At 42.5% G+C, this 26435-nt stretch overlaps 1 protein-coding gene across 1 annotated transcript in view; it reads left to right on the top strand.

Moving 5' to 3' along the window:
* The window catches only part of PTPRU (protein tyrosine phosphatase receptor type U), a 422700-nt gene extending 397855 nt beyond the window's left edge, over positions 1 to 24845 (top strand). Inside the window, exons 27-30 of the mRNA XM_087727684.1 lie at positions 2884 to 3009; positions 6984 to 7141; positions 14351 to 14486; positions 20640 to 24845. Of these exons, the coding sequence (XP_087583810.1) occupies positions 2884 to 3009; positions 6984 to 7141; positions 14351 to 14486; positions 20640 to 20702 (483 nt within the window). The 3' untranslated portion in view covers positions 20703 to 24845. The remainder of the gene's footprint in view (positions 1 to 2883; positions 3010 to 6983; positions 7142 to 14350; positions 14487 to 20639) is intronic.
* Positions 24846 to 26435: the final 1590 nt, after the last annotated feature.

The raw sequence follows: 26435 nt of genomic DNA, 5'->3' as shown, positions 1-26435 counted from the left end.
AGGTTTGGTTATTTTTAACTTTGGTGTGGATTTTGGCAACTTAACGCATTCTGCGAGTTCAGCCTTTTGGATGAGTTTATGATTCAGATCCAGGAAATGGGCTGATTAAAACAGACGAACTATATGGACGTTCTGCAAACATGCTTTAGATCCACCCTATCAGATCCCCATGCTTCCCACTATGTACAGTACGGTGGCTCAGTGGCTAAGACGCTAAGCTTGTCAATCAGAAAGATTGGCAGTTCAGTGGTTAGAATCCCTAGTGCCGCATAACTGAATGAGCTCCCGTTACTTGTCCCAGCTTCTGCCAACCTAGCAGTTCGAAAGCAGGTAAAAATGCAAGTAGAAAAATAGGGACCACCTTTGGTGGGAAAGTAACAGCGTTCCATGCACCTTCGGCATTTAGTCATGCCAGCCACATGACCATGGAGAGGTCTTTGGACAGCGCTGGCTCTTTGGCTTTGAAATGAAGATGTGTACTGCCCCCTAGAGTCGGGAATGACTAGCGCATATGTGCGAGGGGAACCTTTATCTTTACCTTATCTTATTCTGCTCATCACTTTGAACACCTGCTTCTTTAGGGATGTTCAGCCTCATTTTGAACATTTACTCCAGTCAGTAAATCTGCAAGCGACTTTGGGAAGGCAGTTTGGAGGACATCTCCCTCATTTGAATCATGTCTTACAGGAAGAAGTTGCAGTACCCAAATGATGGCTCTGAATTTGCATAGGATTGCGATTGCAAAGAGTGATAGTTTTCATTAATAATTGACTACAGGTAGTCCTTGACCATTTCGGTTACTAAGTGAGACATTGGCTCAGTGACTTTCCCCCCACTGTAAGACCTTTCTTGCCACGGTTGTTAAGTGAGTCTGGTTTTTCATTGAGTTTGCTTGCCAGAAGGTCACAAAAAGGGATCACATGACTCTGGACCATTGCCACTGTCGTAAATATGAGTCAGCTGCCAAAGGTCTGAACTTTGATCACGTGAACGTGGGGATGCTGCAACAGTTGTAAGTGTGAAAAACGGTCATTTTTAGTGCCGTTGCAACTTTGAACGGTCACTAAATGAACTGTTGTAAGTTGAGGACTACCTGTATTCTTTAAATGCACTTGCTATCCAGTGCAACCTGAATTGTTAGACGGCCCGAATGTTGTGTTGAAAGTGCAGTGACAAACACCGTAGTTTTTGTGTTGATATTTACATCCTGGTAGTTGTCATAGGCAATGAAGTTGGTGGGACAGGAGTAGCAGTTTTCATGCTGGAGAGAGAACCATTCTGTCCATGGAGATCAGACGCCTCCCCAGAGCGATCAGGAAAAGAGGCAAACATCCATTGGCTCCAAAGAACAGGAGGGGAAATCCTTGAATTAGTACCTGGGAACAAGGATCTTTATTTATTTGTTAGTTTGTCAAACGTACAAGATAGCAGGTATAAGTATGAGCATGGACATGAACAAAGGAAATGAATACAAATGGATGGTAGGGACGCTGGTGCACTTATGCACTCCCCCTTTATGGACCTCTTAGGAATGGGATGAGGTTCCCAGTAGACAGTTTAAGGTTGAAGCTGTGAGGGTTTGAGGATGTAACAACGGAATCAGGTAGAGCATTCCAGGCGTTGACCACTCTGTTGCTGAAGTCATATTTTCTGCAATCAAGTTTGGAGCAGTTTACCTTGAGTTTGTATCGATGGTTTGCCCATGTATTATTGTGGTTGAAGCTGAAGTAATCATTGACAGGTAGGACATTGTAGGAGACAATTTTGTGTACTGTGCTTAGGTTGGACCGCAGGTGGCGTAGTTCCTGAGTGTCCAAGCCCAAAATTTTGAGCCTGGTGGCATGAGGGATTCTATTGTGAGCGGAGGAGTACTCTTCTCATGAAATATTTCTTGACCCACTCAATAATATCTGACAGGCAGTGTGGATTTCAGGCAGACAAGCTGTATTCGAGAATTGGTCTGGCAAAGGTTTTGCATGCCCTAGTTAGGAGTACAATGTTACAGGAGAAGAATCCTTGAATTAGAACTTGGGGGGAAAGGATCTTTATAATGGTTGTGACTTCTGGTTTAGTGCAGTGGACCAATTTTCTCTTGCTGGGTCATACCTATTCTCAATAAAAGGTTATATGTTTACAGGGATAAGATTTACAACTGAACTTGGTCTGAAAACAATCTCATTCATAACGCCCCAAGTAGACAATGCATCAGTTTGGCTGTGCCAGATGAATGAATATCAAGAGTCCTTCCTATCAGTCATCATTCCCTGCCACTTTAATGCCAAGCGATATTAAAACCTTGTCCTGATGTATCCTAGGTGGAATTGGCTGAAAACAAACCTTGATTGAAGGGGATGTTGATAACATTGAATTGCTTCCCTGTGAGAGAGAGCGAGAGAGAGAGAAAACCAACAGATGAGATTTATTCATTTAGAGAAAGAGGGACTAGAAGTGGGTGTGTGCAGGAAGGAGTGGTGGGTTTTACAATTGCACATAAAATCAAAATACCATAAGCGTTGCTTGATTCCACAGCACAGAAATTCCACAGTGCAGGGATTATTCTTTGTTAGGAGAATCACAAAGTAAAATAACCAAAGTGCATTAAATGTGGAGGCAAACTTTGGAGGTTTAGGGAAGGAGAGAGAAGAAACATTTAATGAGGGAAGGGAAGGGAGAACAGCAATGTTTAATCCACTGAAGCGTGCATCAACTTTTCCCTTCAACCTTAAAATTCTGAATCTGCCCTTCTACCTTTGCTCTCCCTGGTTGAGTTTGCACAATATATTAACTCCAAGCCAAATGCATCACTTTATGGCTTATTAGGTAAGTAAATCTATCTCTACAGTGCAAAGTATTCATTGCCATTGTTGGTTCCTCTCTTTTTAGCCTTGTTTACAATATTGGCCAGAACCAGGTCTCCAGCAATATGGGCCCATGCAGGTGGAATATATATCTCGGTCAAGTGATGAAGATGTTGTAGCCCGTCTTTTCCGGGTGCAGAACATAACACGGGTGAGTTTGCTCTAAACATCTGCACTGTTTTTTTTAATTAAACCAATGCCTCCTTCCTTCCTTCCTTCCTTCCTCCCTCCCTCCCTCCCTCCATTCCATCCATCCATCCATCCATCCATCCATCCATCCCTTACTCACTCACTCACTCACTCACTCACTCACTCCCTCCCTCCCTCCCTCCCTCCCTCCCTCCCTCCCTCCCTCCCTCCCTTCCTTTCTTTCTGAAAAACTTGACCCGAAAGGAATGGAAAGGGGAAAAGGGGTTGCACTGTGATCATTTGGGGCAGAGACATCTTCGGACAGCGCTGGCTCTTTGGCTTAGAAACAGAGATGAGCACCGCCCCCTAGAGTTGGGAACAACTAGCACCCATGTGTGGGGGTGCTAGTCTTAGAAATCTTAGAAAGGAAAGGTGGAAATCTCACTGCAGTTTGCTCAGAAACTGGTAGCTAGTTGTCCCTTTTTCAATATAGTGTCTCTCCTGTCCCAGGTCATTACAGTGGCATTAATAATGCCACCCACGGAGAGTCAATCTGAAAACCCGCTTTGAGCCTCCTAGGATTTTCATCCTTTCCACTGATTTTGTACTGAGCTTTCTATCCAGTGCTGTTAAATTCCAGGCTCGCTTAGCTAAGGGCGGGTAATCCCCCCTCATTCCATTCCATACTAACTACATTATATTGCAAATCTACCCATATTATGAAAGTATTACAGGGCCTCATTTCCTTATCCCTGCTTCCCTTCTCTTTCCCTTTCAATCTCTCTCTCTTTTATTATTATTATTATGATGCGGTGAATACCAAATGAATGCAAGCAGCCAACAGTCATTGACTGCCAGGAGATAGATAGCTGGCCGGCTGGCTGGCTGCAATATACTGTAGTAGAGATATGCATACTTCACAACTATGGTTGGAAGGAGTTATATGGATTTTTGAGAGTGCAAAGGCAGTAGTGCTACGAAAGAGTTGTGCTTTTCTGGATTTTGTACATCAGTAAGTGCCTCTTCCAAATCATTTTTGAAACAAGTGTAGCTCTAATACAGGTAGTCCTTGACTTACAATAGGACCACAATCTCCATTGCTAAGTGTTGGCCCGCCAGCAGCCAGCAAAGCTGGCAGCAGATTCGGACAGTGAGGAGGTTGGGGAGGAACATGGGCCAGTCCTGGAGTCTGGGGAAGGCTCTGATGAGGGCTCTATGTCAGAGGCAGAGAGGGGGGCAGAGCCATATGTCAGTTATCAGCTACCTTCAGAGTCAGACATCAGTGAGGCAGACGAACAGCTGGAGCCTGTTCCCAGTGTGTGCATGCACAGAGTTGCCAGGCAAAGGGAACAGCTAAGGGACAGGGGTCGAATTGGGAGTAAGGCCACTGGTGGATGGTGAATAAGTAACATTTTTCAGTTGCTTTGTAACTTTTGAATGTAACTAAACAAGTGATTGTCTGTGTACAAGTTGGAGGTAATACCTCGACTTCACTTAGTAAACACTCAAAGTTACAACAGCACTGAAAAAAGTGAGTTATGACAATTTTCCATACTTATGACCCTTGCAAACATTCTCCTGGTCATGTGATCAAAATTCAGAGGCTTAGCAACTGACTCATATTTATGACCATCGGCAGTGTCCCAGGGTCATGTGATCATGTCTTTTGATGTTCTGACAAGTGATATCAATGGGGAAGCCAGATTCACTTAATAACCATGTTATTAACTTAAGAACTGCAGTGATTCACTTAACAACTGTGGCAAGAAAAGTCATAAAACGGGGCTAAATTTACTTAACAAACATTTCACTTAACAACAGAAATGTTGGGCTCAATTGTAGTCATAAGTCAAAGACTTTCTGTATTCAGGAATAAGTCCAAAGAAACAGTAACTCAGAACCAAATAAGAACAACTCATTTGTCAGAATATTCATGACTGGCAGAGACATGGTAACAAGGTCAGCCAATGAATAGGGTTTAGTAACAAGGTCAGCCAATGGGAGCTGAAACAGCTTGGAGCCTCAGTGTGGTTTAGCCCTGCAGTTCTGAGTGCTGTGCTGAGAATTGAAACTGAAACTTTTCTGTCTGCTCTGAACTGAAACAATCTCTCCTCTACCACATTGGAAGAATCTGCTGTTGGTATTGTACATTTATTCTTGTGTTATTATGTATATAAAGAAGTTAATGAATCCTGCTGAATCAGTTATCCATGTGTGCTTTCTGGATGTGATTTCTACTGCAAACTCTGACATCATTTCATTCTTCTATGCCCCATGAAATGTCCCATGCCTCTCAGATGATTTATAGATGATGTTCTAAAGTCCATTCTGGAATGAATACATTAACAGTTTTAATTTACTCCACCTCATTTAAATTTTATCAACATGTAGCATCATCAGAAACACAAAGAATCTTGATATGCTTGTATACTTGGTTGGTTAGGTATGCATTAGATCTAGAGGATTTTGTTCCCCTCCCCAGTTAAAGAGTTGAAAAATGTTGAGCGGTATTGTCTGAGTAGAATTGCCTGTGATTCATGTTGTACTAAGTAGGTAATTCCCTATTTTCATGAATCACAGACTCCATGCTATAAAATAATATAAGCCAGTGGTTAGCAACTACTGCATTGAGGCCCAACAATGAGTCATATTGTAAATGAAGTTGGGTACAACGAGGAGAACCTCAACTTAATGAAGGAGTAGAATTTTAGGAGAGAAGTTCAGCTGGTGTAGGTTTATCTCATTTTGAAGTGAAGTAATATTATTGCTGTCTGAAAAGACCTTCCCCCTCAATAAGAGTTTGTCCTAGTTATGCAATGATTGAAATCCAGGTCTCTCGCCTGTTTCTATGCCCATATCTCCATGAGACGTTGCCTATGTCATCTCCAGCATGTATGTGCATGCTGGCCAGATGATTTTCAGCCTTCCAGAGGGCGTGGGGAGCTCGTCTTCATCCTCCCCAGGCTTCAGGAAAGCATCCAGAGCCTGTGGAGGGTGAAAAATGGGCCCAATGGTCCTACTAGACGTTCGGAGTTTCAGTGAGCCCTGCACACATGTGTGGGGGGAGGGCATTGCATTATGGGTGTGGTCACACACACGTGCACTATCACGCACATGCAGCCTTTTGGCACCCAAGCAGAAAAACGTTCACCATCACTGCCCTAGAACAATATTTCCTGATCATGAACCCTTCCCAGAATTCTGTTATTTTTCATGATTTCTAAGAATTCTGGGAGTTGAAGTCCCATGCATCTCTGGGGAACACTGAGCAAGAATATGGGCAATCAATCTCCAGAGAGTTTTTGAACAGCATTCTGAAGAGTTTATTCTAAAAGCAAACAACTGAATACAATAGAAACAAAAATCAATAAATTTGATGTAATTTCTTAAGATTGAACCTAAATCTGGCTAATAAGGTTATTCTTTTATTATGCATATTCCACCTTAATAAAATTTGCCATTTGAATAGGTTTTTGGAGCTAAATTGAAAGATTTGGGGAGCTGTGAATGGTTTAGTGCAGGGTTTCCCAAAACTTGGGACTTTAACACACATGGACTTCAACTCCCAGGGGAGTTTGTTTATTTGTTTGTTTGTTTGTCAAACATGTAAAGATAACAAATATAGGTATGGACATAAACATGAACAAAGGAAGTAAATACAGATAAATGGGGACAGTAAGACAGGGATGTAGGCACACTGGTGCGCTTATGCACGCCCCCTTTATGGACCTCTTAGGAATGGGGTGAGGTCCACGGTAGACAGTTTGAGATTGAAGATTGAATTCTATGAGTTGAAGTCCACCCATCTTAAAGTTGCCAACATTGAGCAACTCAGGCTTAGTGTATTTTCATCCTAGAAGAAAAAGCAAGGAGATGGACAGCTGATATCACCTATCAGATTCCAAGTTGTGCTTCATCCTGGAGAACAGCTGATTCAAGACTTCTGGTTTTAGCAAACTCTTGACAGGAAGAGAACTAATAACAGGACTTTTCTAGTTACAGGAAGGACACTTGATGGTCCAGCACTTTCAGTACCTGCGGTGGTCAGCCTACAGAGATGTTCCAGATTCGAAAAAGTCTTTCCTGAATTTATTAGCCCAAGTAGAGAAGTGGCAAGGAGAGAGCGGCAATGGCAGGACCATTGTCCATTGTTTGTAAGTATTCTTTGGATTAAGTGGGAAAAGACCGATGGAGAATCAATGTTCCTCAAGTAAGGGAGGTGGTATTCTTATCTCCAAATCAATTCCGCACTGTTGTTTGTCTTGCGTTCTGACCTAGGCTTCCCCAAAAAGCACGAAGCAGATTCCTGGTCCTGACAAAATCCCTTTTATTAAATGAATGTGAATTTCTCTCATTCACATTCAGCAAAGGCCTGGTAAACAGTCTTTCAAAGGTGAAGTTATGACCACAGACCTTATCTAGCTTGGAAAGCTGCCATGTAAATATTTTCCAAACGCAGTGCTTGTTCAAGGAAAGACTTGGCACAGAGTCTCTGAGAGTCACAGACAGATCTTCACACTCCTGAAACAAATAAACAAACAAATGAACAAATTGCAAAAGCCCACTCCCCTTTCGCTCCTCTTTTATTTCCTATGGGAGGAGCCATTCACCATCCACCTGTGGCTTTACTCCCAAGCCAGCCCTGATTTCTTAGCTGTTCTTTTCTTCTGGCAGCTCTGCGCATGGGGACACTGGGAACAGGATGCAGCTGTTCCTCTGCCTCACTGCTGTTTAGCTCCAAACGCAGCTGAGAACTGCCAGACTATCTTGGCCCCATCTCTGCCTCTGATGCAGAGCCCTTGTCCAAGCCTTCCCCAGCCTCCAGGAGTAGCCCATGTTCCTCCACAACCTCTTCACTATCTGACTCTGCTGCCAGCTCTGCTGGCAGATCTGTTAGCAACACAACTCACATAGAATTATGGGGTTTTATGGATTGGAATTCTTCATAGCCAGAGAGTCTACATGGAAATAGTTGAAATAACACTGTAGGTAAATGTCCTTTTGCAAATCCAGTGCCTTTAGTTTCTAATATCAAGATTAAGATCTGTCAATACCGTAAGCCCTACTGTGAACTTACTATTATATCCTGGTCAATAAGAAGAAATTAATCCTAAGCTTCTTGATTTATTTATAATGACAACTATGGTGTAAATAAGCATGGATGCTTAAACAAGGAAGAATGGAAGAGGAGCAGGGCAAAGACAGCACAGTCTTATGCTGCACAGAATTAAGATCAAGTGAAGTCTTAGAAAACTTTATAATCCCTTGGTAAATTCACATTTGGAATACTGCCTCCAGTTTCGGTCACCATGATATAAAAAAAGATGTTGAGACTCTGGAAAGAGTACAGAGAAGAGCAACAAAGATGATTAAGAGGCTAAAACATACAAAGAATGGTTGCAGAAATTGGGTATGTCCATTGAAAAGAAGGACTAGGGGTGACATGATAGCATGTCATATTTGACACAAAGAAGAGAGGGTCAACCTATTTCCCAAAGCACCAGAGAGTAAGACAAGAAACAATGAATGGAAACTAAGCAAGGACAGAACTAACCTAAAAACAAGGAAAACATTCTCAACAGTGAGACCAGTACACAAGAAACCAGTGGAATGGCTTGCGTTCAGAAGTTGTGGGTGCTCCATAATAGTATAACCTTCATTGTCATTGTACAAAATAAATACAATGAAATTGGCTATATCCCTGGAGGCTTTTAAGAAGAGATTGGATAGCCACTTGTCTGAAAAGGTATCAGGTTTCCTGCCTGAACAGGGGTTGGACTAGAAGACATCCAAGGTACTTTCCAACTGTTATTCTGTTAAACAGATTGCATGGGCCTAAGGGATGTTCTTGAAAGCTATAGTTTAATGATCCAGGTTTGTTAGATCTAACCCAGGGGTCAGCAACCTGGAGCCGCATGTGGCTCTTTCATCCTTCTGCTGCGACTCCCTGTCACTAGTCAGCTCCATAATTGATAGGACTTTTAGTTAGTACAGGTAGAGGAAAAAAGATGCCGCACTAGGAGACTCAATGGTGGGGGGAACCGGATTTCCAGTTGGCTCCAGAATTGAACAGGGGGCTTCCGGTTAGGACCTTTGTGGCTCTTTGAGGGTTTAAGGTTGCCGACCCCTGGTCTAACCAGACCACAGAATCTTGTGTCCTGTACAAGTGTTCATTAAGCACATCGGTGCAATTAAATTGAGAGGAAATGTAGCCCTATGCCTCGAACCCTTTTTTCCTCAGTATCCCTACTCACCCCATTAACTAAACATTTCACAAGTTCTGCCCAGAAATCTGAAAAACTTCTCTAAGTCCCAGGGATAATGCAATGTGCAAAAAATAAAATAAAATAAACCACAGGTTGTAGCTTCATCTAAGTAAACAGCTGCAGCCAGGGATTAAAAGCAGCCAAAACTGATTTCAAAAGGTATCTGCGGAAAAAACTCAATCACTGTGTTGCTCTTCAGCTGTTGATTTTTGGTTGAACAACATCCACACTCCAAGAGAACAAGCAGGCTTCCAAGTTGACAAGGGCATCCAGCAGCGAAACAGCCAAATTAAGGTTGTGTATTAGTCTAAAGATAATTTGGCAGCATGTCTGCAAATTCCAGAGGGTAAGGAATTGAAGAAAAGGAGAAGAGAATAGGGGGCTTTGGCTCACAAACAGCCATCTTGTATACATCTGGCTAATTTGATTATATCAAGTGTGAAAGATTTATTAGCTCTGAAGGGAATCCATGCCCAGAAGAATTTACAGCGCAAGCTGGCAACATGCCCATACACTGCTGGGAGAGAAACTAATTTTGCTTGGGTCACACCAGTTTACAGAAAGCCAAACAGGTGCTTGAGTTAGGAGCACTTGAAGCGGCTTAATCTTATACTTGGAGTTTGAGACAGTGACAATCTCACGCACAGGTGTTTGGTTTGATTGATTTGGGAGTTGTCATTTCTAAATGCCCATCTTTTCCCCCTCTTCAAAATAACATCCTGGAATAGAAAAGCTGAGTGATCAGATCCAGGAAAAAAGACAACAGACTTTCCCTGTTGAGATTAGCTTCAATATTGGACCAAATGCAATAGCAGTAGAGCAAGAGAGAGAGAGGCTGGCCAAAATGTTCCCTGACCTGTTTTCCGGCTCAGAAAACAGCCGTCAAAGAGTTTAGCTAGTCTTGTTACAAGAAGAAAAAAGATAAGAAAAACCTACTGCCACCTTCACTTGCAACAGCCTTCCCCAAATCTAGAGATTCCAGATATGTGGAATTTAACTCCCAGAATTCCTAGCAAAGGTCTTGCTGGCTGGTGGATTCTCAGATTTGATAACCAAAAAATCTGAAGCATGCCTAGTTTGGAAATGATTGCATTAAATACAGGTAGTCCTCAGCTTACGACCACCATTGCGCCCAAAATTTATGTTGCTAAGTGAGAAATTTGTTACGTATAGTATAGCCTTTATTGTTACTGTACATCATGTATACAACGAAATCGGTTTTAGCCTCACTGCAGTCCATGCCAAAAAATACATAAATAGTATAAAGAATAAACCCTGTTAGGAATATAATCTAACGGTTGGGTTGGCAATATATAAATCATGTAACAATGCTGTACCTGTTTCTTTAAATCATACTGTAAAATGTGATTGGTTGCTGTTTCCTCAATTGGCCATAAAAGGGAGCCAGAATGACTGTTAGCTCTCTGTTTGCTAGATGCTGGGCTGATCTGATCTGAGTGTTTTGGAAGCTGGCTGTTAGAAAGTGCCGTGAGCTATTTTGCAACTGCTAGCAAACTTTGAGTACCAGACTGTTTGTATGATTATGGACTATGTTATTTGGATTATCCCTTAACTGAAAGACATTGATGACTGACTGTCTTATCCGTGTATGACTTGGACTGTTTGATGGACTCTGATACCTCTATTTCCACGAAAGTAAAAGCCTATTTAAACTGCAGTGTCTCTATATGCCGGTTTGTGTGTTCTCCAACACAACTCTCACAACGCTTCTCTGAACGCACTCGCTCTCCCAACAGGGAGCTTACCTACCAAACCCTATGCAAGTAATTAGAGGGGGGGGGGGTGGAGAAAGAAAGAAAAAGAAAAAAACTAGTCATACATTTCCACGCATATGTGGAGTGACTGTGGTGAGTTTAGTGGGTTTTGTCCCATTTTACAACTTTTCTTGCCACATTACTTAAGTGAATCACTGCAGCTGTTAAATTAGTGACACAGCTGTTCCTTGAATCTAATTTCCCCATTGACTTTGCTTGTCAGAAGGTTGCAAAGACTGATCATATAACCCAAATAGTCATAAATGTGAGACAGTGTCAAGCATCCAAATGTAAATCACATGATCCTGGAGATGCTCCAACGGGTCGTAAGTGCGAAAAATATTCGTATGTTCACTTTTTTCAGTGCCGCTGTAACATTAAATGGTCACTAAGTGAACTGTTTGTAAGTCGAAGACGACCCGTAATAACAGCCGTGCCTCAAACCCAAACGTGAGATCCCAAAACTTGTGTATGGAATATCCCAAAGAGTCTTTTGTTATTTGAAGATGGTTTCCATCCTATCCACTTAAAATAGGTGAAAATTTCAGCCCGGTACAAATAATAATACAATGTTGGCATTTATGCAATACTTTTCCTGGAAGGTTAATATGCTGCGTGACCACAACTGTGTAATAGTGCTTGCAGCTATTAACTTCATTAACAAGTTGCTCACCGTTTCGTAGTATAACTGTTCCCTTTCCCTCTGTTTTATTATTATTATTATTATTATTATTATTATTATTATTATTATTATTATTATTATTATTATTATCTTTAAACTCCTGTGTGTTTAAGCACTCAATTGAAGCTTGCTCAGCAATTTAATCTCTTACTAAGGGTTATTTCTCAACTATTGCCACTAGCTATCATATTTTATCAGAAACAGGCAGTCTAGGGCCGTGATGGCGAGCCTATGGCACGCGTACCAGAGGTGGCATGCAGTCTTCTGACCGAGGATTCCTGGTAAAGCATAAATCACACGCTTAGTCCCCAAAACCCTCTTTTATTTAAACGGCTGTGAATTATGGTCATTCACAGCCCTTAATGATTCACAAACAGTCGGTGAAGAGTCCGACATATGTCTGCTACAGTCTTTAATGCTGATAAGCACCCACCTTTATCTCCCTTGAAACGCTGCCAGAGATCTAATTGCCAATTGGTTTTGCAAGGCCAAACAGAGCACAGAGTCAAACAGGAGCTTCTCAGAATTTGAACCGACCAGAAAGAACAAAGTTGCTTCCTGCAAAGGCTGACGCCTGTTTGCTCCTCTTTTATGTCTTATGGGAGGGGCCAATCACCTCCAAGCCTTACTCCTGAGTCGCTGCTTTTTTCTTAGCAGTTCTTGCTTTTTAGCAGCTCTGCGCATGCGCACACTGAGAACAGGCTCACACTGTTCTTCTGCCTTGCTGATGTCAGGCTCCATAGGCTCCGGAGGCAGCACATCACTACCAGATGGCCTTGGCCCCCTCTCTGCCTGCAACGCAGAGCTCTCGTCCGAGCCTTCCCCAGACTCCAGGACTGGCCCATGCTGCTCCCAAACCTCCTCACTGTCCGACTCTGCTGCCAGCTCCACAGGCCACCGGCAGACCACAACACGCAGATCCCACTCTGTGGTCACGGGCACTGTTGCCCCAGCTCAGCCAGCTGGTTGTCAGATTTCTGACGTGTGCACCTGCCAGTTAGTCGGGTTTCCGAGGCGTTCTGGCGCTCACATGCATGCGCCTTCCAATTTGGGCACCCTGTGGCTAAAATGTTTGCCATCACTGGTCTAGTGTCTCTTTGTTTTCAAAATGGCTATGTTGAAAGCTTAACCGAGTTATGCCTCACCCGGAAAGAAACACATCATTTGCTGAAAAAGTGTGCAATCCGACGGTCTAATTCTGCCTCTTGTGGGAATCATAAGAATAAGTATGAAACTAATTTCCCGTTCATTACCAGTTCATTTCCATGCCAGTTCATTATTATTCCTCTTGACTTGAGCAAAACAAAATGGACAAGAGATTGCTTGTGCAGCTTTTGCTTATTTACTAGATTTATAGCCTAGCCTGTCTTAACTGTAAATAACTTGCATGGGGATTAAGAGAAAAATGCCAAATACAAAAAAGAAAAAAAGAAATGATTGCTTTTTAAAAAAAGTTCAAAGCATAGCTCCAGCCACACCGAGTAGAAAGTCATCAGTTAAACCAATTAATATCTAAGATGAAGAGATATATCTTGCTGCTTTTTCTAAAAGACAGCAAGGATTGATTGTAATTCCTGTGGGTTTTTCACACTTTGAAGACAATAATAAAGCAGCAGGTCCTTCACTGTTCGCTGAACAAAAGTCTCTGTAAGCTGACCAGCATTTGACTAAGCACCATTTTACAAATGGTGTAAATGTTTGAGAGACCTTTGTTTAAAGCTTCCAAATGACATGGTTTTCAAGGATCAGATAAACCATAGTAAATGTGACGCAAGAATGCCATGAATTCTGCATCTTATTGGTGTGACCCACCAGCGGCCAATGAGAAGGTTGGGGAGGAACCTGGGGGTTGAAGAAAGCTCAGACGAGGGCTCTGTGTCAGACGCAGAGAGGGAGTTAGACAGCAGTGAGGCAGAAGAACAGCTGGAGCCTCTTCCCAGTGTGCACATGTGCAGAGCTGCTGGAAGACAAGACGACTAAGAAAGCAGGGTCGACTTAAGAGTAAAGCCACAACTTGGAGGTGATTTATTTATTTATTTAATTAACTTGTATGCCGCCCACTCTCGGAAGACTCAGAGGAGTTCTCCCAGAGGAAACAAAAGAGGAACAAACAGGGAGTGAGCTTTTGCAGGAGATAATTTGTTCATTGGGTCTGGAAAGTTCTGTTTATGATTATAAGAGACTCTGTGTCAAGTTTTGCTTTGCCCGGTATTTGGAAACTAGTTATCTGACAGTTCTCTAAACAAGATAAGGTGTGTGTGGATGAACATTCCTCTGAAAGACTGTTTGCTAAAGCCTTGCTGACTGTGAATGAAAGGAATTCACAGTGGTGTAAATAAAAGAGGTTTTCCCGGGTACAAGACTTTGCTTCTTGCTCTCTAAGGAATCCTGGGTCAGAACATTTATCTCAAGTTAGAACATTTCAGCGAGGGATAACTACATGTATCCTGTGAGTAGCATCAACCCATCTTTTAATTTTGTGATCTCTACGATGGTATGGAAAAACTGGACATGTATATCTTTGCTTGGTTTTTTTTTGTGTTCTCTCTCTAATGCTAGGCTAAATAGTGACTACCGCTTCACAGTTCTTCTTGGACTTCTTTTAGCTGCATTCTTCATGTGTCTAATTTCTCTCTGTAGGAACGGAGGTGGACGGAGTGGTACCTTCTGCGCCTGCACCATGATCCTGGAGATGATCAGGTGTCACAAGCTGGTGGATGTTTTCTTTGCCGCAAAGACCCTTCGCAACTATAAGCCAAATATGGTCGAGACCTTTGTAAGTAACGAGTAGCATTGATCTGACCTATTTCTTCTAAAGAATGCTCTGGTATTTCTTCAAGAAATTATGGAACTTGCTCCCATAAAAGGTGGCAATGACTTACAAAAACTGAAGGTGGATCAAAAGAAGGTCCATACTCAGAAGCTTATACCAATTACTGTGAACCTTTGATATGGAAATTCTGTGGAATCATCACAGCTGGTAGAATTCAGCATGCTACTAAATGAGAATAAAACAGTAGAAATTTTCATTCATGTCATGCTTAGAAATGTCTGGGAAGAAATTGGTTGCCCTTATGAAGAAAAAAAAAGCTACTATAGATGGAGATTTACTCTGATCCCTAGTGCCAGGTGGTATAAGCTTCTTGGTTTGATGAAATGGTAGGCAACTGGTTTTCCCATTTGTGCTTTGCGAATTCTGCAATGAAAACAGATTCTTAGTATGCCACATTCACACACGCACAAACACACACGGATGTATATACATAGATACAGGGGCGGGCTTCAAAAATTGCAGTAACGGGTTCTCTGCCCCGTGGCTGGGTGGGTGTGGCCATGGTGGGCATGGCCTAGTCGGGCTCCTGCACCATGGGGGGAGGGGGGAATTTATCGCAATCCCCAGGCTCCGGAGGCTTTTCTTGAGCCTCCGGGAGGGCAAAAACTGCTTCCCCTGGCCTCCAGAGGCCCTCTGGAGGCTGGAAACAGGCCCATTTTCCCCCTTCCCCATGCCTTGTACTTACCTAGCATGATGAAGGAGCTGCGTGGAAACTCCTGGGAGGGGAGGGACAGGGTGGGAGGGAGAGGCATTTAGGGGTTCACCGAACTGGGCAGAATCCTAGCTAGAGGATCTCCCGAACCCGTGCGGAACCCCAGCAGCCCACAACTGGTGTGTATGTGTATGTGTGTGTGTATGCACCCTGTTTTCCACTGTCTCAGGAGTTTGCCTAAATTCATGTTCATTGCATTGGTGGATCTATGTAACCATCTCATCTTCTGCTGCATCCATCTTCTTCTGTCTTTAACCTTTCCCAACATCAGGGTTTTCCCCAAGGAGTCTTCTCTTCTCGTTTGGTGGTCAAAGTATTGGAACTTTAGCTTCAGTATCTGTCCTTCCAAAAAACATTCAGGGTTGATTGGCTGGCCACATTATAATGTCATTAAACCAAATCAGAATGGAAGAGGGAAGTGATACATGCCTGTTTAATCAGATCAGGAGGCATAGCTGCATATACAATAAATATCTCAGAGGAAATGTTTTCTCTCTGTATCCATGTCTTCCCTCCCTCTACAAACATAATATAGATATTATGTATGTTATGATGAATAGAAATAGAATAGAATAACAGGGTTGGAAGGGATCTTGGGGGTCTTCTACTCCAACCCCTGCTTAGGCAGGAAACCTTATACCATTTTAGACACATGGTTATCCAATCTATTCCAGTGTTGGAGCATTCACAACTTCTGGAGGCAAGTTGTTCCACTGATTAATTGTTCTAAATGTCAGGAAATTTCTCCTTAGTTCTAAGATGCTTCTCTCCTTGATTAGTTTCCACCCATTGCTTCTTGTTCTACCCTCAGGTGCTTTGGAGAATAGTTTGACTCCCTCTTCTTTGTGGTAGCCCCTGAGATATTGGAACACTGCTATCATATCACCCCTAGACCTTCTTTTCATCAAACTAGACATACCCAACAGCCTCAGAACTACATCTCCCAGCGGCCTCAGCTAGCATGGTCAATGGGGGAAGGATGCTGGTTATAGGTTCAGCAATATTGGACAGATTTTATATTCTGTAGAAGAAAGAAAAGCATGCCATAAACATTGCTTCAGAGAGGAAATACAAGATTTGGATTTTGAATGATGCATTATGAAATTTCTCTCTTGCGAAATGAAATGCCTGTAGAGGCTGCTCTGATAGCATTAGAGAGAGAGAATAATTCATTTGAGCAAGATAAAGGATGGAATTAAGCCAAGGCAATTTAAAAAAAAAAGTTAACTGGCATGGAGTTGGGTAACCTATTGGGCTAAATTGCAAGGTATTAGGATATGCAAACTAGTGTTTTCAACCAGAACTCAATCTTCCACCAACCTCTATTGAACCTGCAAAATCTGATTCCTGAGACTCAGCTTAATGATCTCACCACAGGAGTAAACGAGAGTGTTGCTATTAGTAGAGCTTCACTGAGTTGCGCCTGTTAAAAGATCTGGCCCCCGCATGCATCCTTCTCTGACGCTGGAATTTTATTTCTCTACATTACTTATTTCTCTACATTACATAAAAAAAGAGGATTCCCCCCCCCAAATCCAAAAGTATTATGTCGTTAATCTCTTTGATCTCTTCCTTTCTGACGTCCACCCACAGATGAAGCTTTGGTGTTTTTGCTTCACAGGTTATCAACAAACTAATTGAATTTGCAAAAGTCTGCTGCTCCCACCATATGGAGTTTCTGCATTTATTTAATTATACATATGGAGGGACGTGGTGGCTCAGTGGCTAAGATGCTGACCTTGTCAATCAGAAGGTTAGCAGTTCGGCGGTTTGAATCCCTAGTGCCGCATAATGGAGTGAGCTCCCATTACTTGTCCCAACCTAGCAATTCGAAAGCAAGTAGAAAAATAGGAACCACCTTTGATGGGAAGGTAACAGCATTCCATGCACCTTCGGCATTTAATCATGCTGGCCACATGACCACAGAGATGCTTTTGGACAGTGCTGGCTCTTCGGCTTTGAAATGGAGATGAGCACCGCCCCCTAGAGTCAGGAACGACTAGCACATGTGCTAGGGAAACCTTTACCTTTTGTGATTTCTGTAGCCACCTATCTCATTTGATTGATTCTGGGTAGCTTGAAAAACAACCCAATAAAACTGGCCGACACCCAAGATTAAACTGTTAACCCCACTCATCATCAGTAGTAGTAGAACCCATCTATCCCCTGACTCAAATGCCTAGAAAATAGCCAGGACTTCAGTGCCATACAACTCTCTGTGAGGGATGCTGTTCTACCTAAGTTCTACCCAACTCCAATGTTGTTTAATAGAAGGGACCTTCAATGACCTAATGGTTATGACATTGGCTTGCCAATTAAGAAGACCCAATTATTGCATGATGGAGTGATCTCCCATTCTTGCCCCAGCTCCTGCCAGCCCAGCAGTTCAAAAACATGCAAGTGTAAGTAGATGAATAGGTATCACTTTGGTGGGAAGGTAACAGCATTCCGTGCACCTCGGTGTATAGTCATGCTGGCCACATAACCATGGAACCATCTTTGGACAATGCTGGCTCCCTCAGCTAGGAAGCAGAGATGAGCACTGCCCCCTAGGTTTGGACACGACAGGGGAAATCTCTACTCCTCCCCACCACACACAACTTCTATATTAAATCCGGTGGGGTAGGCAGAAGCCATACAATAAATCTGTGGATCCTTACTCAGTAAGCAATCACACCTGGAAATATTTTTTCAACCAGTTGACATTAAAGGCACCAGGTTACAAACTGGAAGAAGAATCTTGTGTCTTAGGAACAAAGGCAGAGCTGTGTGACCTTCAGCCAGTCACTCTCTCTCTGCCCTAGGAAGCAGGCAATGGCAAACCATTTCCAGAGTCAAGGTTCAAGAGTTAGGATTACCTCAAAGGGATGTCCACACACACAAATTGGTAGAGTGTGTATCAGATTATAATTAGTGCTTAGAGTGTGTATAGGACTGTAGCTAGTGCTGTTATACTTTTCTAGCTTCTTTGAGTAGAAAGGATAATGGGAATTAGGTTATTATTTATTCCTTCATTTATACTTTGTTTTTTCCCCCAAGTAGGTCAGAATAGCACAAGTATCCCCACGCCCCCTGATTTCAACCTCACAACTATTCTGTTGAATAAAACAGGACACAAAAGGCCTGAGGTTAGATTGGAGGTAGAAGATCTGCCAGCCTCACTTTCTACAAGTTTCCAATTCTTTTTTATTTTAATAAAGATAAACCTGCTACATTAAACTGGTTTCTACATCCGTTTGCATATATTAGTGTAGGCTTCCTTCTATTACCCAATTTTGCATATTGTCTTACCTAACATACTTTCTCTTGCTTGGTGTGAGAAATGAGTGCGTTTTACACGAGCTGCATTATAAAATTCAGAGAAGTGTGAAAATGAAAAGATAATTGTGTCCCGACCCATATAATAGTTTGTGAATTGTGAGTTCTCTTGTAACATGTTATGGAACATTGAATATCTTTCTTCTATGCTTCTGGGTTAGACGTATCTCAACACAACTATCCCTGTGTTTATTCAGTGATTATTTCATTCTTGGTCTTAAATTCAGAGGGTCCAAGACCATGATTTTGTAATGTTTTCCTAACTGGAATAATATCAGGGATGCGGTGACTCAGTGGCTAAGATGCTTAGCTTGTCGATCAGAAGGTGGGCAGGTCCGCAGTTTGAATCCCTAGCGCCGCATAATGGAGTGAGCTCCCGTTACTTGTCCCAGCTTCTGCCAACCTAGCAGTTTGAAAGCATGTAAAAAATGCAAGTAGAAAAATAGGGGCCACCTTTGGTGGGAAGGTAACAACATTCTGTGCGCCTTCAGCATTTAGTCATATGGTCACATGACCATGGAGACATCTTCAGACAGCGCTGGCTCTTTGGCTTTGAAACAGAGATGAGCACCGCCCCCTAGAGTCAGGAATGACTAGCACATATGTGCGAGGGGAACCTTTACCTTTTTTTAACTGGAATAATGCCGTACTTTTTGAACTATTTGTTTTTCTTCCCCTACCAACCATTCTGAGATATGATTAGATTTTAAATAAAGGATTCATGGCATCTTTAGATCATTTTGCGCAATAGACCTTTTTTTTAGAATTTACAGGGAGTAGCTTAATCAGTTGTACCGTAGATCTTCATCACAATTACCTTATCACCGGAACTCTTTTGCTATAACTTAATTCTTCCTAGACAGGAACTCATTATTTTCAGACCTTAGTTGCCACAGCTGAAAACAGCTGCCCTGTTTTTTTTTTTTAAAAAAAACAAGACTTTCATGAAATGGTTACTCCTATATAATTTATATATTTATATTTAATATAAATTATATAATTTATATGTTTATATTATATATTAAAATGGTTACGCCTATATAAGGGTGCCTCAGTGGCTAAGATGCTGAGCTTGTCAATCAGGAAGGTCAGCAGTTCAGTGGGTCAAATCCCTGACACCGTGTAACAGAGTGAGCTCCCGTTACTTGTCCCAGCTTCTGCCAACCTAGCAGTTCAAAAGCACGTAAAAAATGCAAGTAGAAAAAATAGGAACCACCTTTAGTGGGAAGGTAACAGCGTTCCGTGCACCTTCGGCATTTAGTCATGCCGGCCACATGACCATGGAGACATCTTCGGACAGCGTTGGCTCTTTGGCTTTGAAACGGAAATGAGCACCACCCCCTAGAGTCGGGAATTACTAGCACAAATGTTGAAGGGGAACATTTACCTTTACCTATATAATTTAGGCTTTTTGACAAGTAGGTAGTAAGTCCCCTCCCTTTCAGACTGTAAAAACCAAGGCCACCTTTTGCATCAACCAAAGGCTTGTGTTAGGGGTGACCAATTTTTCAGGCCTCTGGTGTCATTATGCAATCTTATTTTACTAGGCTGTAGATCTTGAAAAATATTGGCAAGTTCATCCCAAGTTGACATGTAACAGTGTTGAAATCTCACACGAGGTTTCAGTTCCCACTTTTTAAAAAATCATATTTAATTTGGCTCAGTGGCTAAGACACTGAGCTTGCCGATCAGAAAGGTTGGCAGTTCAACAGTTCAAATCCCTAGTGGCACATAACGGAGTGAGCTCCTGTTACTTGTCCCAGCTTCTGCCAACCTAGAAGTTCTAAAGCATGAAAAAAATGCAAGTAGAAAAATAGGGACCACCTTTCATGGGAAGGTAACAGCGTTCCGTGCGCCTTCAGCGTTCAGTCATGCCGGCCACATGACCACGGAATTGTCATCAGACAGCGCTGGCTCTTCGGCTTTGAAATGGGGTTGAGCACCGCCCCCTAGAGTTGGAAACAACTAGCACATATGTGCGAGGGGAATCTTTACCTGTACTTTACAATATCTTTACAGGATAAAGTTTGCATGCACTCACTCTCTTGTTTTCTTTTCCCTTAAAGGAGCAGTACCACTTCTGCTACGATGTAGCCCTGGAATATCTGGATTCACTAGAGACCAGATAGCATCTTGTCCAAGCATCCCAAAGGCAAGTGTTTGTATTGGGTTTGGGCAAACCTGCATTTTGCACCCAGATTTTTTTTTTTGAATTAGAGTGAGTGAGTGAGAGAGAAAACAAAGCAATGCAATGGAATAAAAATGAAAAAAAAGAGGCAAGATACAAGGACTATGTTGTTCATTCTCTACCTTCATTTTTGTTCCTATCCTCCTCCTCCTCCTCCTGCTTCTCCAGTTGCCAGCAGAGCAGAGCCTATACAAACTCAACCCATGTACACAGTGTTGTGCATATGCCAGCCATGAGTTTGATACCTGCGTCTCATTTCTATGTATATGGATACTGGTGTGCGGAATGGGCATCCCCGGTGGGTCTCCTTGTGACCGCTAAGACTCATCGGCTGGAAAGAACCCAGCACTACACAGACAGCAGACAACAAGCAAAATCCAGCCTCTGTCAACACGGCCACAGGAGATTGGAAGAAGCAATGGGATTCCTTCTGAAAGCTGAGATGCTTTCTGGGCAAAAGGGAAAAAACAAAGATCAGCTTGCAGTTGGTCATTCTTTGGGAAAGCAACGTGGGACTCAAAAGCTCATTGGAACTTGTACAGTTTTCATTCTGTCTTTATAGCCACCTCTTTCTTGTCTCCAAATGAGTGCCTGCCTCCAAAGAGAGTCTGTAAATTTCCATTTTGGCAGGAAAACTGCTGTTAAAAACAGAACAAAACCCAGTCATCTAAGTGGAAGGAAGCACCCGTGCCTCTTTCTTTCCAATTGAGGTGTTCAGATATTCTTCATAACCACCGTAGCCGTACACCTGGGTGTTTTGTTCCAAACAAGCTTTGGAAGAGCCTTACTTAGACCATAGAATCTAGGATTGGAAGAGGCCTCGGAGGTCTTTTAGTCCAACCCTCTGCTCAAGGCAGGAGACCTTATACCATCCCACTCAAACGGTTGTCCAGTCAATGTTTGAAAACCTCCAGTGATGGAGCACCCACTCCTCCAGGAAGCAAGCTATTCCATTGATTAATTGTTCTCACTGTCAGAAAATGCTCAGAATAATGGTGCCTGCAGCCTGCTGACCCTGTCAGGCATCTTTCCAGGCAGGGGGTACCTAACCATAAAACTTCCTCAATAGTGTAACCCCTTCGACAACTTTGCCACAAGAACTCACGCACAGATGCAGACTTCATAGATTACCAACAAGCATGTAAGCCAGAAGAGAATCAGTTCATAAGAGTCATTCAGCAAAGGGCATGAGTGAGAAAGGGAAAGGTCCTATCAATCCAGATAATTCTGTTTTAGAGTCAAGTGTAGACTTTCCTGTGTGTGCTGGTGGCGGTTTTGGAATGAAAACGCAATGACAAATAGCTGTTTTCAGCACCTATGACTAATGTGGTGAGAAGACATTTATGCTTTGGAAAGGTGAGCTGGTTGGGTTTGCTGGAATAGGTAGCTTTATATTGCCTTTGCGCAGTTTGGCTTGGAGTCAGAATTTACAGGAGTTAGTGCTCAAAGATGCCAGCATAAGTATATGAAGGATGGGCATGTATGTTTTTATAAGAATCCAAGACCTTGGTTCTCATTTCTTTCTTTTGCTCCATCAGCCAAGCTAATCAGATTATTTCTACGTCTCCCACTCTTGGTGCAAGGTTCTGTTGAGATAATTAATACAGGAGTTTTTAATGCAGAATAGCATTAGAGGAGGGGATGTGCTCTGCATGAAAATTGAGGCCCGCCATTCATTTATTTAAAGAGCCCACAGACACTCCAGATAGACTTAGCAAAATTTTTGCCAAATGTGGAGGACCAGCCTGTTCAAAATGTTTGGCCATTTCACTTAAAAAGCCCAAAGCCTCCAATTTTCAGGCAACAGGATGCAGACAAGTGCATGTGCAAAAGTTTAAAAAATAATGCAGACTTGTTAATGTGCCTTTGTATCCTTTATGACAGGGGTCAGCAACCTGTGGCTCTGGAGCCGCATGTGACTCTTTCATCCCTCTGCTGCAGCTCCCTGTCACCGGCCAGCTCCACAATTGATAGGGCTTTCGGTTAGGACAGGTAGATGGCTCTATGGTGGGGGGAACCGGACTTCTGGTCGGCTTCAGAATTGAATGGGGGGTTTCTGGTTAGGACCTTTGTGGCTCTTTGAGTGTTTAAGGTTGCCGACCCTTGTTTTATGAAATGCATCACACTGATGTAACTGAATGGTCTTCAGCTGGAGCCACAGTAAAGAAGTAAACAGCATCAAAGTGGCAGTTGTCATTCAAGTGATTGAAGCCCTTCCTCTTTTTGGTGCACGAGAGACATAAAACACATCTTAAAAAAGAGAGAGGAGTTTCAGGTGCCTAGTGGTACCCATTATTTTGATCCCCTTCCTCATGAAACCTCTGGATTTCAGGCCATGAATCTTGGTGAGGTTTTTTCCCCGAATTACTTTTAGTCCTGTCAACAAAGAGCATTAGTCACCGTGTTGATAGATGCAGTAAAGGAAGAAGATTCTTCTCAGTCAGGATATTGATTGAATTAGCCAAGGGAAAGAAGATCCGTTGGTTCTCAGAACAGATATAAAGTTGATGCATTCCTTCTGGGGGGAAATGTGGGGAAAGAAGCATAAATATGAACAGAAACTCAGTCCAATACTTTTAGGAATGACATGGCAGCTTAGATTATTCCATGAATCTACCAGCTTGTATTTTCTGGATTGTTTTGCCCAAACATCACATCTCAGGACTTTGGGGGAAGGAGAGAAAGGAAAGCCCATGGCAATCAGTGAGACCTCCCATTTTGGATGCAGTCTCTTCCTTTTGGGGGGAGGAGAAAGTGGGGGGGGGATTTAAAGCTTTTTCTTCCACAGTGAATTCTGGGGCAAGTGAAGTGACGCCTCTCCAGAAGTAGCAGCTAAATATAGTAGGGCAAAGAGATATGGAAACATTCAGAAGGAAGATGAATGTATATAATAACATAAAATGTTCATAAATGTAACCCCAAGTGGGTGATTGGACAGAAAGTTCTTTGCAAGAGCTAAGTTGAGAAACATCTTAAAATGTTTTAATCAATTCTTAAGCAAGAATTCATTAAAATTGATTTTTAAAATGATTTTTTTTAAAAAAAAAAGACTAGATTTTGCTTCCAACTGGTATGGTGCCTCTTAGGATACTTAAGAGATTACTTTTCAAGTACTCCAAAAAGTTTGAGAAGTCAATCCTAAATATTTGTAGCTAAGCACAATGATAATAATAATGTGTGTGTGTGTGTGTGTGTGTGTGTGTGTGTGTGTGTGTATGATGTCACTTGTTACCTATCACAAGGTCAGAGGCAAGTAGGTAAGTCAAGCATTGTTAGATGCTACACGTTTCATCACTTGATACTACTTGTGTATGAAGTCAGTGTGGAAAAGGAAGAATGGAATTGGCTCAGTATAGTTAAGAGACAATCATCAGAGGCCCAGGTGTAACATGTAGTTGTGCCAGATTCAAGTAAATGAGCAGAATGGAGTTATCAAAAGGTAGAACAGATGGGAACCTGAGGCTGAAACAGAAGGACTGTTCTTTTTCTCTTCCTTTCTCCTGTGGATGTGGATGTGCATGTGAAGATGAAGATTGATGAATGGGACTAGCAATGTGTATCGTCTTGCGTTTAAAGCAAAGACAGATGCCTCGTGTGCTTTTGCAGAGTTTGTACTGCTAGAGTATTAAAAAGGCCAAGCCTGGAGTACAGTTTCATAGAAGTGCAGAATATGGGAGCTTGGAGAAATATCGTGCTTGTGAGAAGTCACATTTTTCATTGTGAAAATAAGAGAAGAAAAACAAGAAGTTCTAGCTTTAACGATTGGTGAACTTTAAATGGTGTACTTGGAAATATCTTTGAAGTTGAAGAACAGATATCTTAAAAGTTGCCAAGGTTGAGGAACGTTGGTTTAGAAGCTTCCCTCTAAGTGAGCTCTTGGGATTTTCTCAATAACAGTGGTAATTTGGTATTCAACAGCTTCGAAACTCATCAAATTTGGTACTCAGAACCAAACAGAACAGAATAGCAGAGTTGGAAGGGACCTTGGAGGTTTCCTATTCCAATTCCCTGCTCAAGCAGGAGAACCTATACAATTTCAGACAAATAGCTGTCTAATCTCTTCTTTAAAGCTTCAGTGTTGGAGCCTTCAGTTCATAACTTCTGGAGGCGAGTTGTCTCACTGCTTAATTGTTCTAAATGTCAGGAAAATTTTCCTTACTTCTAGGTTGCTTCTCTCCTTGATTAACTTGATGCATTTTGGTGCAAAAATGTTCTCCTTGTACTTTCTTTGGTATTTGGCACGCTGCAAAAAGAAGAAGGGGATGACTGCAGAGGGTGGACAGGAAGTTGGACATGCTGGGAAGGTCACCATAATAGAAAAAAAGGATAGGCATTAAGTTTTTCCCAGCCAAAACAAAGGTCATGTGGTAAGTCACATGATTTATTTGGCATTTGTGCCGCCTTGTCCTACCACCCAGAACCAATTGACATTGAATACCACGGTACCATTGTAATGGGATGCACTTCTAAGTAGAGAGACCCTCTTTTTGGTGGGGTTGATGCTAATGCTAATACCTTTAATAGGTTTGAAGAGGCAGGCTTTGATGCAATTCTCGTGTATCATATTCTCGCACAAGCACAAAGCCAAAGGCACCAGCCTGAAGATGATGAGTGTGACCTCATCGAAAGGTCGCCAAGGCTGAATAACCTGCGTGCTGCTTATTTTCAAGATATGTATCTATTTGTAGGTGGTAGAGCAAGGGAGGCCACTTAAAGAATGGTTATCTTCTTTTACAATTTCCCTACAGCCAGTCAGTTTTGAGCATAACATTCCCCAGCTTTGCAACCTTCAGATACGTTGACATCAGAGGTGGGTTCCTACCAGTTCGCACCAGTTCGGTAGAACCGGTTTGTCAAATCTACTGAACCGGTAAGAAGAAGTTCCACCAGTGGACCTGGAAAGCAGGCCACACCTACAGAAGAGGTTCCAAATTTTTTTGAAACCCACCACTGGTTGGCATTTACAGTGCCTAAAATTCTGACTGCTGGTTATAAGCAGTGGTGGGATCCTCCCGGTTTAACAACCGGTTCAATGATCATGCTATTTTGCTTCGCTCGCACCCCCTGTGCCTGATGTGTACTGCACGTGCGTGCAAAGTTTGAAAAAAAAATCTTCACTTTCAGGTTTCTTCGGAGGAGTAACACAGCTGATTCGCGTGGCAATTTGCTCTACCGCGCAAATCGGACAGCACTGGCTCTTTGGCTTTGAAACGGAGATGGGCACCACCTCCTAGAGTCAGGAACGACTAGCACATATCTGCGAGGGGAACCTTTATAAAGATATTTGATTTGGGTTAGATGGTATAGAAGGTTGTGATGGCTCAAGCAATTAAAGACACTGAGTTTGTCAGCTGGAAAGCTGACACCCTGCGCTCAAGACCTGAGTGCCACACAACAGGGTGAGCTCTTGTTGCTTGGCCCAGCTCCTCCCCATTTAGCACTTCGAAACAATGCATATGTGAGTAGATAAATAGGTACCACTTCAGTAAGAGTGCCCTCTGAATCTCAGCTTATAGTCATGCTGGCCACATGACCACAGTAATGGTCTTCGGACAACACTGATTGATTGATTGATTGATTTGATTGATTTATTATATTTGTATGCCGCCCTTTTCCCCCGAAGGGGACTCAGGGCGGCTCACAATTCAAATCAGGGAAGGGGGTACAGACAAAA

Source organism: Thamnophis sirtalis, unplaced genomic scaffold (assembly GCF_051295495.1).
Source record: "Thamnophis sirtalis isolate CommonGarterSnake01/CBP01778 unplaced genomic scaffold, rThaSir2_p1.2 scaffold_13, whole genome shotgun sequence".
Lineage (NCBI taxonomy): Eukaryota > Metazoa > Chordata > Lepidosauria > Squamata > Natricidae > Thamnophis > Thamnophis sirtalis.
Note: the sequence above shows the minus strand (reverse complement) of the source record. Positions and strands in the feature narration are given on the sequence as shown.